The 17,295-nt window shown below is 37.4% G+C and overlaps 1 protein-coding gene and 1 long non-coding RNA gene across 5 annotated transcripts in view; one reads left to right on the top strand and one right to left on the bottom strand.

Annotated features, from left to right (window-relative positions):
* The window catches only part of LOC146510207 (uncharacterized), a 309,640-nt gene that overhangs the window by 121,075 nt on the left and 171,270 nt on the right, over positions 1-17,295 (bottom strand). The window lies entirely within an intron of this gene.
* The window catches only part of gabrg2 (gamma-aminobutyric acid type A receptor subunit gamma2), a 45,159-nt gene that overhangs the window by 3,037 nt on the left and 24,827 nt on the right, over positions 1-17,295 (top strand). For all 4 annotated transcript variants that reach the window (XM_085174759.1, XM_085174758.1, XM_085174757.1 and 1 more), the window contains exons 2-5: positions 4,893-5,032; positions 9,516-9,583; positions 12,800-13,020; positions 14,224-14,306. In XM_085174759.1, the coding sequence (XP_085030885.1) occupies positions 4,893-5,032; positions 9,516-9,583; positions 12,800-13,020; positions 14,224-14,306 (512 nt within the window). The remainder of the gene's footprint in view (positions 1-4,892; positions 5,033-9,515; positions 9,584-12,799; positions 13,021-14,223; positions 14,307-17,295) is intronic.

Raw genomic sequence — 17,295 nt, 5'->3', positions numbered from 1 at the left:
TAGTTAGCTAGTGCCATTTATTCAGCACTGGGATTTCTAAGGCAACAAAAGCAAATTAAACTGTAAGGTGAAAGATATATTGATGCTGTCTGTTTATTCAACTAGCGCCTTTGTAGAGTTCATTTTCTGACTACAAAAATCTCTCAAGCAGACGTATTTTCTGTACATAGGATGTAATCTATGTCCATTCAATTTTTGAGCTGCTGTTAAGTATTAATAATATGGGAAACATTTCACTACACATTTTATGCTAATTGTATAAAGTAGCTGTTAGTATGTTAGTATACCCAGAATATGTTGCATTGCAATTATCCCTATCTGCCACCGATTCTCATCAGTTTGTCAGTATTTTTAGACAGAATTCCATCAAATTGGAAACCTACAGTGAATTAAATGGGTCAGCCAAACTGCCATGCATCATCTGCTTCTTGTCACTTGGAAAGGGTCAGGAGTTTTGACAAACTGCCATGTATTCCATAATTAACATCATGTGAATTTGTGTCTTAGAATTCCTAAAAGTCAGTTCATAGCAAAGACATGCTGTCATTTTTATTTTATTTTATTTTTTCTGCCTATAGTGAAGACAGTTTGACAGGTCAGTAAAAGAAACAGGCAACACTCATGGTTACCTTTCTACAACTGAGAAACTCTGGTAGATATTGAAGTCAAAGAAATTTTGGAATAAAGGTGGGAGGGCTTAAGTTGGGCACTTTGGCCTCCTGTTGATATATGTATATATATATATATATATATATATATATATATATATATATATATATATATATATATGTACTCACTTTTAAAGAGTCTAAATGAATAGATTTTGGCGCTTTAAGTCTCAGTCATACAGGCCTAGAGACCATGTGACAACCTCTGGTTGCTAGGGAAAAATGTGTCTTGGCAAGTGGTTGCTGGAGGTTGCTAAGTGAAATTGGTCACAAAGACACAGAGAGGGTGCTGTACCAAAAAGCTTCTTGTAATTGGTGTGGTCACCTGTAGTTTGCATTCAGCTGCAACACATGTTGAAAAAACGAGCAGCTTTTATTTGGAAGATTAAATCTATTGTTTGAGTAACAAAAATGCAATTGCATCGTGGTTTTCAGTGTAGCGTGATATACCTCAGTGGACTAGAAAAAGAAACATTTAGTGTCTTGGCCAGTGTGACTCAGGCCTTAGCTGTTGGTTTCACAGACAGACAGCAACAATTTGCCAACCCGTCACAGAATACAAATTTTTCCCGCTGTACTTGTGTTGCCATGAAGTCAACAACTGGTTTCTAGGCCTGTGTGACTGGGATTTAACTTAATGTAAGTGAAATTATTACAGAAACGGCTCATTATAGTCACCCACTGATCAAAATCTATTAATATGCTCTAATCTTTGTAATGTGGTTTACAGTGGATTGGTCTGTAAATAGACTGGTTGTATTAAGATGCCAGAATGCAGTTAAGTAGAGCAGTTAAATCCTGGTAATTGGATGTTAATATTACAGCATGTGATTAACACAACTTCAGTTGTTCATTTATTTAAATTTCCAGGTTGATTAAAGGAAAAACAAAATATAATATTTGAAACGTTTAGACTGTGAAAAGTCTAAGACTTAGTCTGTGAAAAGTGTTGCATCAACAACATCATGTACAGAAGAGTTTGTTGTGTTGTTGCCAAAGGAACAAGATCGATTGCATGTTGAGTAATAAGGATCATGAAGGTTCATTAGATCATGCTGCTTTATTGGCTGCAGTTTGGAACATATGTGGTTGAGTGATAAACTGGATGAGGTCGAAAGCTGCTTATACTGCTGATATTACTGATATTATTGTTCTTGGACCCTCTTGTGAATATGTGAAAGTGCAGCAGAGGATACTTCGCTATTGCTTTGCATGAAACTTGAGATGAGAATTTAATTGAAATTCCAATACTGTCGTTACCACAGTCAATACCAGCACAATTATTGAAGTGCACATGCATAAGTATGAACCCAGATATACACATGCAGCATGCATGTGCAGGCACTAACACGGGGCTCTCTGTGGACCTTCAGGTACAGAATTAATAGGCAAACCCTTAGATCTGCCTGTAGTGAGGAACACATGGCTCTTCCTTTGATCTACTCATATTTGGAACATTTCCATATACACAGAGATATTCTGTGAGATGAATACAGATGATTAAATTGCAGCAATCTGAAAAACTGCATACTCCATCTATCTATCTATCTATGGTAGATATCCCATTCTTTTGCTTTGGTAATATATGGCTCTTAATGGCATCAAATGTAGGATGAGTGCTGTTCAAAACATTAGTCACACCCAACTGAAGAACACAAAAAAGCTATCAGGGCTTCTATCCTTGTGTTTTACCATGTTTTTTTCATTCTTTACTATTTTATTCAGACATCTCCCCATCTAAAGCCTCGTTGAAAGCTCACAAATATTTCAAGGTTGCTTTTCTGGTCTGTTGGCCATCTCCTTGATCTAATCCAGCTGTTGCTAGAGGTGCCCAAGTGATCCCGATCTGTGATGGTATGAGGATTAGAGCCAAGAGAGGAAGTGTCCAACCAGTTAGGTATCTTCTCATCTGCTTTCTTGTCTGCAACCCCCTGTTTTTTTTTACTAAATCAGTATGTATATATAAAAGGAAGTGTTGATAAATATTCAGACATAAAAAGAAATTATTTAGACATAAGACCAGTAAAGCATCATTAAAAAAACACACATAAAAACAGAATAGGCTGAAGGCCAAAAAATCAATTTTAGACCAAAATGTTTAACACCTTATTTTCAAAGCACTCGGATTTAAAGCAGATTATATATGTTTCTTTGGGAACCTTTTGAACACCTAATATCATATAGTTCAAGTATGTATTTGTAGAGAAGCTAAAATGTTTTTGTATAGTTTTGCTGCAGTATTTACACAGATCTTCATTGACATTCTTATTGGCCTGCTAATCTCAGGAAAGCCCAACCACCAAACTGCATTTCTTTATGTATTCTTTTCCTTCATGAACAAAAACCTTCTGGAGGGCAGTCCAACCACTGATTGCATAATGAACTGCTGTCTTGGTAAATCACACACTAATTACATACAGATTGTGCTCACACAAATTGAATGAAAAGATGTAGTGCAAATTTAGCTTGTGCTTGTATGCCTATAAATCTGCCCCGTGATCTCTTTCACCAACATGCCTCTTCTCTGTTCTTCTCTGTGTGTTACTTACATATCTTCATCTTGCCCACTGGCAGTAAAAATCTTATCTTTTATTTTAAAAATGCGTGTTAATGAAAGGTCTTTTGAAGTATAGGATGTTGTAAGCTGATTAATTGTCCCTTTTATATTACATCAAGACTGCTTTTGTTTTAGTAATATAATTTACCAGGATCATACTTTGGTGTTGGATAGAAGGGAAAGCATTTACAGCTCAAGTGTGGTGGTATATGTGATATATGTGATAAGTCTGAGGTGAGAAAGTAAACTCTGGAAAACTGTCCTGTCCTCACATATATTTGGGCTCCTTAAAACCAGCTTTTCTGACAGATTCCCTTGTTTGGATTTATTCATTGTTTCTATAGAATCACTGACCTGAAAATTAAAGGAGAGTTTTAGCTGTTATTGGAAAGAAAATACAGCAAAAGCACACACAAATCTTACACGTACTTACATTTAAAAAGAAAATATTTTGCAGATGGTATTATCGTTGTTAGACAGTTGTTGGCATTAGTTTGTTTTTGTCCTTAATCACAAAAAAACCTTTTAGGTGATTTAACACTTGAGCCTTAAATTTCTTTGTGGCTTTCGATTACGGTAAAATGTGCTGTCAATAAAAACAAAAACTTGCATTTGGATTTTGAATTAAATATTCTATGCATAGTTGTATCCATTGCTAAAGAAAAAATAAAGTCATTTGAGGTTTAGTGTAACTGACTTAATGGTCAAATTTCAATAGAAATTTACTTTTATCCCTTAAGAATCTGTCACACAGATTTTGTTTTTTCCTGATTGGAAGAAAACAAAAGGTTATATAAGTGAGTCATCATTACTTAACTGATTATTATTTATTTAGGTTACAACTGTCTGAACTATGGTGAGTTGGTATTACTAATACTAACAAGGTTGCTAACTATCAAACTGCAATATTTTAAACATGAACAGAGTCTGAACAAGGCTTCCAGGAAGACTAAATAAATGATTAAAGCCAGTGCCACACGGGATTGTAGCTGTCATATACTTTGATATATTATCTTATCTGCACATATCTGTATGCCCCTCGCTTCATCTTGAGGTCACAATTAATATTTTTTTCCAACAAGACTGAGAACAGCAAAATTATGGCAAAAGCAGATCTGCATTTATGAATGCGTTCATACAAATTCAATTCTTTTCACATCAGATATCAGAAAGCAAGCAGTTTGTTTGTACTCCGAGTTATCTGATCTAAATGCATCAAATGATTGATCTGTAAATACCGGCAGGCTGCTCATCAAAAACTGCCTTAAAATATCAAATACATTCAATATATCTCATAAGGGTATTGAAAATATATGTCTACAGAAATATGTTTTTCCAAATAGTAAGTGAGCTAACAGATTTTACAGTGAGAACAAATGAAACTGAATGTCATGAAAGTTTAAGAAATGAGGCATTTGCCTACACGGAGGACATGCCTTGTATTTGTTCTTTTATTTAACTATGCAACTACTTTGTTACACAAAAAATACCAGGAACAAAAAAAAAAAATTAAATCAATCCTTTAATCTTTAAAATATCTTTCTCTTTCTGTCTTTCTCACCTAAAGATTTCTGCTTTAAAAAAAACCCACATGGGAAAGAATCTACTTTGTATCCCTTCAAAAGAATTTGCTGATTATATGCATTTTTTCACTCTCTCCCTTGCAGCTCCGTCCAGAGTGATGACGATGATGAGGTGTCTAACAAGACGTGGGTGCTGACTCCCAAAGTGTATGAGAGTGATGTCACACACATCCTAAACAGCCTACTAGATGGATATGACAACAAACTCAGACCTGACATCGGAGGTAGGCGCTGATTTTTCACAGATAATATGTTTAGTCACAGAATCATAAAGATATCTGGCAAAATTTGTAATTAGAGCTATACAACAATGAGTCAACAGTACTTAGGCTTAAGTTTTGGGTTAAGAGTTATAATATAAGTGACTTGTGTTACACTGATGTTACTGTAGACCGAAATGTATAACCTACTGAACCAGGTCTAGATTTGTAAGAGTGGCTGCACAAAGTTTCATTAACAATCCAGAAACAAAGAGCTTTAAATGAAGCAGCTGGCAGTGTACTAAACACAAACCAGACTAACACACTTATAACCTCTGTTTAACAGCAGAATTAGCCTTATGAATCATTGAATACATAATTCATAATAAAAAAAATAGATTTAGATGTAGTTATAATTATTAAGTCAACAAAGCATTCATTTTCCGGTTCACTCATAAAAAGCACAGCCATTTCAAACATAATAAATAGATAATGAAAGTAAAACTTCCTTGCCATAATCTTAAAATTTCAGTAGTCTTTAGAAATTGTGAAAAAATACTGTTGAAGCTTTATACCAGCTGTCTTTTTTTTCCAAGACCCTTACTTAAAAAATGCACATGCATGCAGTACGGTCAGGGAAACTGTCACCATCCTCCAAGCCTGTAGACAGCTATCTTACTCTCTTGAGTCTGACAGACAGCTGAGCAGGACTGCTTGTCTGCAGAAGCCTATCACGTCCATCTGCAAGACCAGATAAGCGAGATACTCAGTACCTTTGAATACTTGATTAATGTGTCAGTGGTTTCCTGGGAAACTCAGTTAAAGTCAGCAATAGTGTTGAAGTGACATAGTGTCAAATAATAAAGCTGCACCAGTCTACGTGGTACTATAAAAATTTGCTTGCTCACCCACTATAATATTCATACACATTTGGCACTGTCCAGTGCTGTATTCAGGCAAAAAATGACAAGGATAGTTTATAAAAATCCTTTACTACTTACTTTTCTGCTTTGTGAAAGCTTATACCATCATTAGGCAATTTTGTTGCAACAAAAGACCATCGTCCATTGTGACAGATGAAATACAGCACCAGAAAGAGTTTTGACCCAATTTCAATCATAACTTTATTAAGCATGACTAATGAATTGACCTAAATGATAAATTTATTCTGCGCATGAATGTAGCAGAGTAATGTTGATGTTGCATCAGCAACAAATCCTTTATATTAGTCTGTATTCATGTTTTCCTGTATACGATGTACATTATTATACATATTTTACAGAATATCTAATACCACCTATAAAGTGACAGGTTTTATGAGGGATGGTCATTATTCTTGATACTTTGAAAGTGGGTCTGTGCTATAAATTGAAGAGCAGCTTAGATGTGCTTTGAGGTGAAGCTGCAACCAAGAGAGCCGCTGCTTAGCTGGGCAGCTGGCTGCCACAGTCTTAGCCATCATCTTCAAATGTTCTGTGATCTTGCTCTCTCAGCACTAGTCTTCCAGCTGCCACCAAGTTACACATCTACACAGGGGATATAATTAACTGGCTGTACTGTCATCTGAGCCAACAACCAACCAGTCATACCAAGGCAAAGTGAAGTTTCTACTCCACTCCTCAGAGCTCTCGAAGTTGTTGATTTAGATTAATTGCTGATTGGGCCATAGCTTCCATCGGAAGTCCATTGTGATGCTGATTTAAATTTAATGGAACTAGAGTGTATTGTATATAAAGAATTGAAGCAATTGGACTGTGAGATGTTCTAAGACTCTTAGAGGTGATCAGGGTTTTTTAAAGATCCACTAATATGGAGAACAGAAGCATGGACTTAGAGTTGTTGTACACTAAGTTAGATGATTTTAGGCTTCAGCTCTAATGGATTGGCTTGTTTTATATTGTTACCAGGAGGAAGTTTTGAATTTTAGGAAGACAATAAAACATTTCTTTTTATATCAATGATATATTTTAGGACTGGGCGATATGACGCAAAATTCATATCTCAATATTCTTTAGCTGGATGGCGATATATGATATATATCTCGATGGGGGTTTTTTTGTTTTGTTTTTTTAATTCAAGTGTTTATTGAAGTTATGCAAAAAAAAAAAAAGAGATGTACAGTATTTGATGGCGTCCTTTGTTCTTAGTCTCATATAGTAGTCTGGATGACCACCATCACTTCAAGTTCTTTTTCTTCACATAAGTATGAAAAAAAAATAAACAAAAAGAAGAGGAAAAACAAAACAAAACACACAAACAAAGAAACATACGTACAGACTCGATGTTTTTTTAAAGCCATAAAGTAAAAACAAAAAGAGAGTTCTTAGTCACACTGTGTCCCAGATCTCACACAGGCGCTTTTATTAACATACAGCGTAGATGTACATGAAAAAATTACTAAGAAATAAATTATCAGCATTTATTAAATAATAATGTTCCATAAATAAAATAAAACAATGTTGTTTTTGTGCATAACAAAAAGCTCACAATTGTGCAGTCAAAATGTAAATTAAAAGACGCTGAGCATAGTAACAAAGACAGATTTCGCAGCTGCTCTGTTCCCAACTTCTACTGCGTGACTGACAGCCTGGAGTTTGAAATCCTCTTTGTAACCACGTCTCTGAACAGGTGCCATTTGTGGTCCTTAAACACACACATTACGGTAATATTACGTTGAAGTACAGTACGTAGTACTCCACGAGGCTCCTGACTACGGCAACTGTAAGGCTCCAACAATCCATCAAGTGGTGCGGCTTCGTAGCTTACCAAAGTCGTACTAAAACATTTTTTGACAGATTGCTGAGCGCCTTGTACCACATAAAAGCGATTCGCGGTCAGCAAGCACAACCAGAACTCATACATGTCGAGTTTTGAGAAAATGAAAGGATTTTAGGCCGTGCAGCCTCCATGCGTGGGGCTGAATGGCGTCAACGCGTGAACGCTGTTAGCTCATTAGCTATCTTGTTGTTGCCTGCAGGTGAAGCGATGGGGGAGGGGGAGTTGTGTTCAGTGAAGTAGAAAGAGGCGAGGGAGAGTAACGTTGCGTAGAGACAAAAGTGGATGAAGGAGAGGCAAACTTGCGGCTCCACAAGTATAATTATAACATAACATAGACTATATCGATATGAACAATATTGTCACATCTCATTTCTCATATAAAAATATATCGATATATTTAAAAACTCGATATATCGCCCAGTCCTAATATATTTTTTGTTAGTCCCAAAATTTGATGTTTTTTTAAATTTATGATTATATATGTCCCTTATGATTTCATTGATATATCCCGCCCCACTTATTTACAGGTAACAATATTTGAGACCATTGCCTATGTGTCTCATTGTTTTGCATGCATGTGTTTGTGTTCATTCATGTGCAAACAATGTCAGTAGGGTGGGAGTGCAACACACACACACATGGGAAATGGATGCAAACCTGCACTCACTTCCTCAGTCTCTCTCTCACACTCACTAAAGCTCCTGCATCAAACCTTGAGGGTGGTTGAGTTTTAACCTGACTGTCCTCTAAGACATAGCAGCCAGTCATCCATGAAGATTAGATAGCAACATGTACAAGTTGATTCAGGCTACCTCAGAGGCTCTAGCAGAGAATGAATGTCCATTTGACACCAGCGTTCTTGTCTGGTCCCTGGCTGCCTAACTTGCTAAACCAGGAAAGGCAATTAGGCCACAATGGTAAAACATAAAAAGGTGGACAAGTGGTATAACTGCAGGTGCAAAAGAAGATAGATACCTGCAAAACATGTGCATGCAAAGGTTTTCTTTGAAATGCATTATTCTTAAGTAAAAATCAGACTTTTAACATTCATTGTAAAATTATGTAATATATTTGTTTTGTGAAAAATGATATCAACAATGAATACATAGAGAATGATTGTGTGGTTCTCAGAAACCAGTTTGATGTGGAAGTTGTCCATGTATTCTTAGTCTAGAGAAAGGAGGTCTGAACATTTATAACACTGAAATAATCTAGGTTCAACTCCTTGTTGTCGGCTAAGGAACCTGCAAAACCTTCAGGTTTTATAGGTTCTTTGAGTTCTTCCCATAGACTTTGATGTAAGGTTGGATGCATGTTGCATAGCTTCTGTGATGGATAGAATCATCTACCTTAAATAATGTATTATTGAGTACTCGTGTTTGTTTTTTCCCATTGGTTTGAAGAAGATGTTGCAAATTGAAAGCCTGACAAAGATCCACAGCAAAATATTCAATTTTCAACAAACTTGGTGCTGACTGTGTAGATGACCTGTTTTCCAGGTGTGAATTAAACAACATGTTCATGTTTCTCCTCTCACTGCCATCTAACTGAACACTGATATTTTCCAAACACTTTCTATTCACACTTTCACAGCAAAGGGAATTGTCGCCTTCTTTTTCCCTTTGATGGTGACATATAAAACAATCTAACCCTTCTGGAAAATTTTGTGCTACCATATGAAAGATAATTTTTACTCTCTAAAATGTTTTTTTCCTGTTCTTCATTGCAGTCAAGCCAACAGTGATCCACACAGACATGTTTGTTAACAGCATTGGACCAGTGAATGCCATCAATATGGTAAGTGAATACATTTTTATTGTTAATTATTGTGAAGCTGGTAAAGAGTGCTTTAGTATGCGTAAGTCATTAGTGTCATTGTAGTCTAGCATTATGATTAAATAATGCTAGTACTAAAAAGTACATTTTATTTATCTCTAATAGTAAGAAATTAATAAATAAATAAATATTAAGTTATATATCAAGCAAATACAAAAGAGTTAACATATTGCAGTTGAACACCTCATATGTCTAAATAAGACAAAACATTATAACAGGTAACAATTTTGTGTTGCTCAGCATGCATGCCAGATCTCACAGCAGTATATTTGAATATGACTGTGTGCACTGGCAAATCCTGACATATTCTGGATTTGTACATGCCAAGAACTGCATCTGAGTCAACTGTCAAAGCTTTTTGTGCTTTGTTCAAGTAAATATGCTTAATTTGTGATTTTCTTTGGGTCTGGTTTAAAGGCAAGGGCTTTTTTTAAAAATTTCTATCATATCTGTTATGATTGTGAATCACAAATTGCTGCTAAAACCATGATACCGTAGCTTTCAATAGCAGTAGTTCATGAATGTTTCTAATGCAGTTCAGTATTTTTGTTTGTTTGTTTGTTATGCTATATACAAAAGTTCTAAAACACTGGGACATCATAATGTTTTGCCAAAAAAAAAAAAAAATCTGTTCATTATTCAGTGTCATAAATCCTATAACAGGGGGAAGATTGTGGCTATATTTCACATTCGGTGAGATATTGACTTCACACTAATCTTCAGTGGCTCTTTATTTAATCCGATATCACAATAAAGCGTGTAATAGACATGTCGGTCCACCGTGTCCATTTCACACTTTGCCTCTCCAAAACGTGAAATGTACATGCATGCAGAAGTTGCAGCAGAGGAAGATAATTTATTTCAAGCCAACATGAAAATAATCACAGGAAAGTGTTTAAACAGACATTATCCTAGCTTAATCGATTCTGGTGATTAAAGGACCCTGGAATGTACTTCATATGTTTTTACTCACTACAGATTTTGTGGCTTTAAATGTATCATTTCCCCATGATGGTAATGCAGTTTCTGCATGCAGTAATGTGACTTGTGCACGTGTGTCCATTTCACATTTTGGAGAGGCAAACCGTGAAATGAACACGGTGGACCAGTGTGTGTCTATTACACATTTTGTCAAGATACTGGGTTGCTATATTGCTTTTCCTTAAAGTTTGATACTGTTTACTGTGTGTGTGTGTGTGTGTGTGTGTGTGTGTGTGTGTGTGTGTGTGTGTTTGTGTTATAATGATATTTTTCTTATGATCTTATGTGAATTTAATGATAATACATACAAAATGAATAGAATTGTGTTTTTTTAAGTACTTTGTTACTTGCCAAGACAAGTCCGTCCAACATGAGATGCATTACTCTTACACAATTTCACATTTCTGTCAGCCAACATGTGTGGGAGAGCTTCTCAACTTCCAAAAATCCCTTTGCTGGGTTCTTAGAAGGAAGTTACAGTTTTAGAGTGAAAAAAACAAATGTTTGAAATGCTGAATGTTCACTGATTCATATTGGTGACCCCTTAATGCAGAAGTAACAACAAAGTAGGGAAGCGTGGTCTAGAAGGAGGAGATTGATCCTCCTTGTTATCATTTCATGACATGAGCAATCTGTTCTACACTGTGATGCCATTCCATTTTGGTAAGTAGCTAAAACACCCACTCCGCTCCGGCTAAAGTGATGGAAGAAGAGATGCAATGATGGTATCAGTTAGAAAATGTGTGCTTATACTCACATTAGGAAGTCTGCGACCATGCCTGGCTGTGCTTCTATGGAGAGGGCATTTTGACATGAAAGGTTGACTGATTGCCTCGTATTCATATGTAATACATGTGCTCGGGCCAGTCATTTCACACTATAACATGACAAATGTTGTTAGGTTGGTAGTTTTTCTGAAGAGCACAGAGTACTCTGATTGTACGGGGGTGTGAATCTTGGCATGAATATAGTTTTGATTTCTTATTTATGCAGTAGGAATCTCAGTATGACTAAGTTACAAGTTATAAGGGACAGTATAACAGTATAACAGATGGAAAGAGGTCAAGGTCTGAAAAATAAAAAGAATGAATGATACATTGCTGCTTTGTAGCTGCTGCACCTGAACATTTCTGAGCTGATTTTAGAGCTGTTTGAATACTAAGAAGAATAAAAAGTTCCCAGGTCTTGAAAGATCCCAGACTATTTATGTTTATCATGCTCAGTGGGGCGCAGATGAAGATCCTCGAAGATCCTAAGTCATTCAGCCTTTCTCTTATCATTGTATTTGTACTGTCTGTCTGTCTGTCCCTTGTGATAAAAAGGGCTGCTGAAAGGATGGGAATTTTGCCTTGTGAAAATGTTTTTCAAATCTCATTTGGAACTCTTTGGCAAGGATTTAGACTTTATTGTTGGGATAAGCTTTGTCAGAAAGTTAATGCCTCTATGGCCTCTTACACACAAATCCCCAGTTTTTTTTTTCTCTCCTGCTGTACTTCACTTTGAACCTCAGCGCTGAGCCTATCCAAATAACAAAATAAATAACACAGAATGATAGCTCTCTCTTTCTCTCTATTTAATGTTTCACCTTTCCCTTTAACGCTACACCTGTCACGTTTCACCTATTGCTCGTCTTCTTCTCCCAGATGTGTATTGCCTATGCTTTCCTCCATATAGTGCGTATGTTCCAACGCAGCTGGCATAGTGTCACCGCACTGAATAGGAGACAGAAGGTTTTGTCAATGCTCAGGACAAAGTGCTGCCGAGGCAGCAGGTTATAAGGTCGGGTAATACTTCAGTCGAACAATGGGGGTTATTAATTGCCCCGTTGAACATTTAATTTTCAGGTTGAGGGCGTCAAGCTGGTCTTTTTTCAACAGTGCTCTTTAGCTGCGACAAAAGCACTTCCCAGCCTGAAAAGACACCATCTCCTTTAAGAAAATTGTATGCAAATGCATTTCAGCGTTAAGTTTCCTCTGGCATAGAAAAGTTCCCTCCAGACAGAAAAAAGTTCTCTTTGAGCCCACATTTTTAATTTGGTGTTATAGCATCTCACGGTTTGAAGCTGCATGTTGTTGACAGCGCTAGATGAAATCTTTTATCAGACCTTTATCTGTTGTGTAATGTGAAGCATGTTTGGTTTTTCCGAAGTGAAGTTGAACACGACAGTTTGAGTGAAACTGTGTTTTGCGTCATTAGGAATACACCATCGACATCTTTTTTGCTCAGACCTGGTACGACAGAAGATTAAAATTCAACAGCACAATGAAGGTTCTACGTCTCAACAGCAACATGGTTGGAAAAATATGGATCCCAGATACTTTCTTTCGCAACTCAAAGAAGGCCGATGCCCACTGGATCACCACACCCAATCGCATGCTCAGGATATGGAATGACGGCAGAATACTTTACACGCTGAGGTAAAACGTCAGTGATGCTGGAGCTTCTGACAAATTTATTAAAGTGAATTTTGGTATCTTTGACACCAGCTTAATTTTATCACACTGAATTATTTCTATTATTTTATTATTTATTCATCTTTTTTACTTAGTGTTTCATTATTCTGAGTCTTTGGCATTTTGGATTTTGTTCTCTTAGTATTTTCTTATTTTTATTTCTCATTTTCATATGTTGCCTTTAAGCTTCCTTATATGCACAGAGGCCTTAACCTGCATGTAAGGACATTCTAAGTAATCTTTACACTGATTATCCTGAACACGCCTTTGGAAATTTTAGCTTCCTGCTTGTTATGGTTAACATTAATTAATGTACAGAAAAATCCATTGTGTTGAATGATTCAGAAAATTGCCTTTTGAGATGGAGGAACACCTGCTTTGGCATGGAGCTTAAAAAAAGCCTTTTAATTTTACATTAGCGTTCAATAGTTTAATTGCTTTAATTTGACTCAAACCATATAACTCAGCATGCTATATGTAAAATAGGTTGATAGATCAAAAATAAATATTATTTTTTCTTATTACCATAATAAATAAAGCGGGCATTTGCACTGACACCACGATACATCAGTAGTGATGATAAGAGAGTAAGTGAAGTCTTCCGGACTCAATCGAGCTGTGATGGATGTTTCCCTATGCAGAACACTGTCTCTCCACTTCATTAATTTAGGGGACTCAGAACTTAACCGCTGGTTGTTAATTAGGATGGCCGCTGTGATTCGGTGCACAATGATACAAGACAATAGAGAGTGCGTGGATGGGTAAAGTCATTTAAGGTTATTCTCTCATTAAGAGGAAGTTTAATGACTTCTCCTTCAAACTTCCTCAGGTGTGAAAAAGAACTGCAGCTGTAAAAAAATAACATGAATTTTTTTTTTTTTTTTTTTTTGAAATTGTAATGAATAATTTATTGTGTCGTTTATGATAAGGATTAGCGGTAGGGCCCGGGTTTGGTTAGAGCTACCCTTTTTGTAGAATTTTCACATAACAAAATAAAACCTATAATGCCAAAATGTACCAGACTTCTTTTGAAATGAACAATATAACATAAAACAAAACCCATCCCTGGTGACCTGGTGATTAGACTGAAAAATTAGGTTTTATATAGAGTATTGTACAACACATTGCATTTTTGTGTTCATGGAGCTAAATTTCATCTCTCTGCAGGTTGACCATCGATGCCGAGTGCCAGCTTAAACTGAACAACTTCCCTATGGATGAGCACTCGTGCCCCCTGGAGTTTTCAAGCTGTAAGTCTGACCATATGCTGAAACCCTACCGATTTACCCCTCCCTGTCTTCGCCTTCTCAAACAAACACACACAAACGCAGCAAGGCCCTAAACATGTCACATGTGAGCAAAGACTAAATTTAAGGGCGATCGTGGCTCAAGAGTTGGGAGTTCGCCTTGTAATCGGAAGGTTGCCGGTTCGAGCCCTGGCTTGGACAGTCTCGGTCGTTGTGTCCTTGGGCAAGACACTTCACCCGTTGCCTACTGGTGGTGGTCAGAGGGCCCGGTGGCGCCAGTGTCCGGCAGCCTCGCCTCTGTCAGTGTGCCCCAGGGTGGCTGTGGCTACAATGTAGCTTGCCATCACCAGTGTGTGAATGTGTGTGTGAATGGATATGTAAAGCGCTTTGGGGTCCTTAGGGACTAGTAAAGCGCTATATGAATACAGGCCATTTACCATTTACCATAAGCAGTGATTATCCAACAGACCAAATCAAGGAATTAACGCTGGAACCATTTAAGATTTTCATTGGGAGCACTCCAGTTACCTAAAAGAAGGCACATGAGTCATGCGTGTATTTATGTAAATAGGAAAGAAATCATGCATTTAGAATATGTAAAGTATGCTTTAATGTAACTGGTTAGGTCTAAGATTGGTAAAAAGCAACAACAGCCTTTCAATAGAAAGCAAGTGAAACCTTATGAATGTGTTATAACGTGGAATAAATGAACAACAAGATTCAAAAAACCATTCAGGCATTTATTTATTCAAGCCAAAGGCACTATTCATTTATTTTCCTGAAACCTGTCAGTATTGTTCTAAAAGACATTTTAAAAAGTAACACAAGTCCAAACAAGTTAGTCATTCCATGTTAGGACTAGACAGTAAGTTATCTGCTGAAGTCACAGTGGATATATGGAGAGACACACCAGGGGATATTCTCCAGAGAAAATGATTCCTAAATAGCTCCACTGCACAAGAAAGCAGACCTAAAAACGGAACACAAGCCTTCATTTAAATTTGATGAAAGCTATGGATGTGTTTCAGAACTTTGATGTACAGTATGAGCTCAATCTCAGAAGCAGCAGACGGATTAGTGTGCCGCACTTTGCATTCACATTTTATGACCATGTGCCACAAAGCAACAAAGCATGGTCGATTATCCAGTGCGACCTCTTCTGCGGCGATTTTGACTGTAGTCAGCCGAGATCAGGCCAAACTTTTTTGCTTCAGGACTTTTCAGACACACAGAGCAGAGTATATTGTTTCAGTTTGCTATATATTGCATTTTAGTATTTGGATTACAGCAGCTTTTATGACAGCACAACTAGGGCCAAAGGGAATTCATAGGAGCATTATTGTTCCAGCTTATCAAAAGAAGTCTGAATCAATAATGTGTCCTGAATGCATTACCAGTAAAGATGAAGTCTGCCAGCCTCTGTGGCTGTAATGTGGGAAATGGGCAGCACCTTTCATCCCCCTGCTCCTCTAAGGTCAGACATTACTGGATGTCTGAGAGCACTTTAGTGATAAAATCATTGCAACTTTGCTCTGAAAGCAGTTCATGTGCATTATTCAGACTACTCCCTCATCTGCCACACACAGCTCATCACTAGACTGAAGACTGTACTAGACTGAAATTTAAATAGAGCTGAAAGAACACCCAACTTTAACACCCATACTAAGGGACAGACTCTTACTGTGAGATGGTAAGAACGCAAATTCGATACTCACATACATGATTTAATTATGAAAATGCATCTGTTTGTCTAAGTGACTCAGCTGTACTCTATTAAGATTGTTGTTATGATTTGTATAACAGAGGAGGCGCTGGAAGTAATAAAATTATAGAAATCCAACTTATCGCCAGCTACAGAGCTGTGTTGTAATCTTTGCTTTTAAGTGATGTTAGTGACAAAGACGTTTTCGCCCCACAGATGGACTGGATATTTTGTCAACATGTTGTGCTGGAGTCTGTTATATAATGTTTCTTTCATGAAACATTTTATTTGCAAGCTTGCCGAATTGGTGGACACGGATTACTCTAAAATAAAAGACAGCATAGCTATGCAGTCGAGTCTTGAGCTTCTCTCCTTTTTTTTTTTTTTTTTTTTTTTTTTTCTTTTTTGCCTGTCCCGTTTGGCTCTTTTGCCATCAGAATTATTGTCTAAAGGTGAAGAAAGATGCCCAACGGATTTTCTTTACCAAATTGACCATCCCAGCTTTGCCGTAATGGTCCATTTGATTCACGTTTTATTCTTTATTTTATTTTCACTTGCTGAATACGGGACAGACTTGACTGGGGGAAAGAAAAGGGAGAAAGAAACAGGGAAAGAAAAACAGTTGAGAAGAGGGACGGGGGAGAAGGGCAAAAAACAAAAACCAACAGAATAAGCAGAAAAAAAAAAAATAAAATACATATATCGATCACCTGGATCACCTGTTGAGAAAGAAAAAAGAAAACAAGCAGAAGAAAACGAGAGTAATACAATAAACAACATCACAATGATATATGGGAATATGACAGTAAATACTAAATATTAAACATTATTGTGCAGCACGTAAGATCGACAGCACAGTGTGCATTGAGGTAGGAGCCAAAAAGGGTGTAGTTTGTGTGTGTGATCACCCGTGTGTACACCTGTGAGCATGGACGCGCTTGTTTTCTTAAAAGGTTCCCTCATGTAATGATCTGCTAGAGGGTGTGGGGGGCCACTGCCCCGTCCTCCAGGGCATGAAGCAGGTATGGAGGAGATCAAAACTCCAGACATCCAGAGGCCCCCAGAACACAAGAGACCAAGGAAGACCAACAGAGGGGCAGCCGTGCCACTGTCCCAGAAAGAGCTGAGGAGAGTCCCAGATGAGGGGTCACCCAGCAGCCACGGAGCAGAAGCCAGGGGGGGCTGCAGTGACGTGCCCGTAAGCTCCGCCGGCAGCCAGCTGTGCCTGAGTGACCGAGCCCCAGGCCGAGAGGCCGGGGGCACCCCACCTCCGAAGTGGCCCAAGCGAGC

The sequence above is a fragment of the Neolamprologus multifasciatus genome, chromosome 10, assembly GCF_963576455.1.
Source record: "Neolamprologus multifasciatus chromosome 10, fNeoMul1.2, whole genome shotgun sequence".
Lineage (NCBI taxonomy): Eukaryota > Metazoa > Chordata > Actinopteri > Cichliformes > Cichlidae > Neolamprologus > Neolamprologus multifasciatus.
Note: the sequence above shows the minus strand (reverse complement) of the source record. Positions and strands in the feature narration are given on the sequence as shown.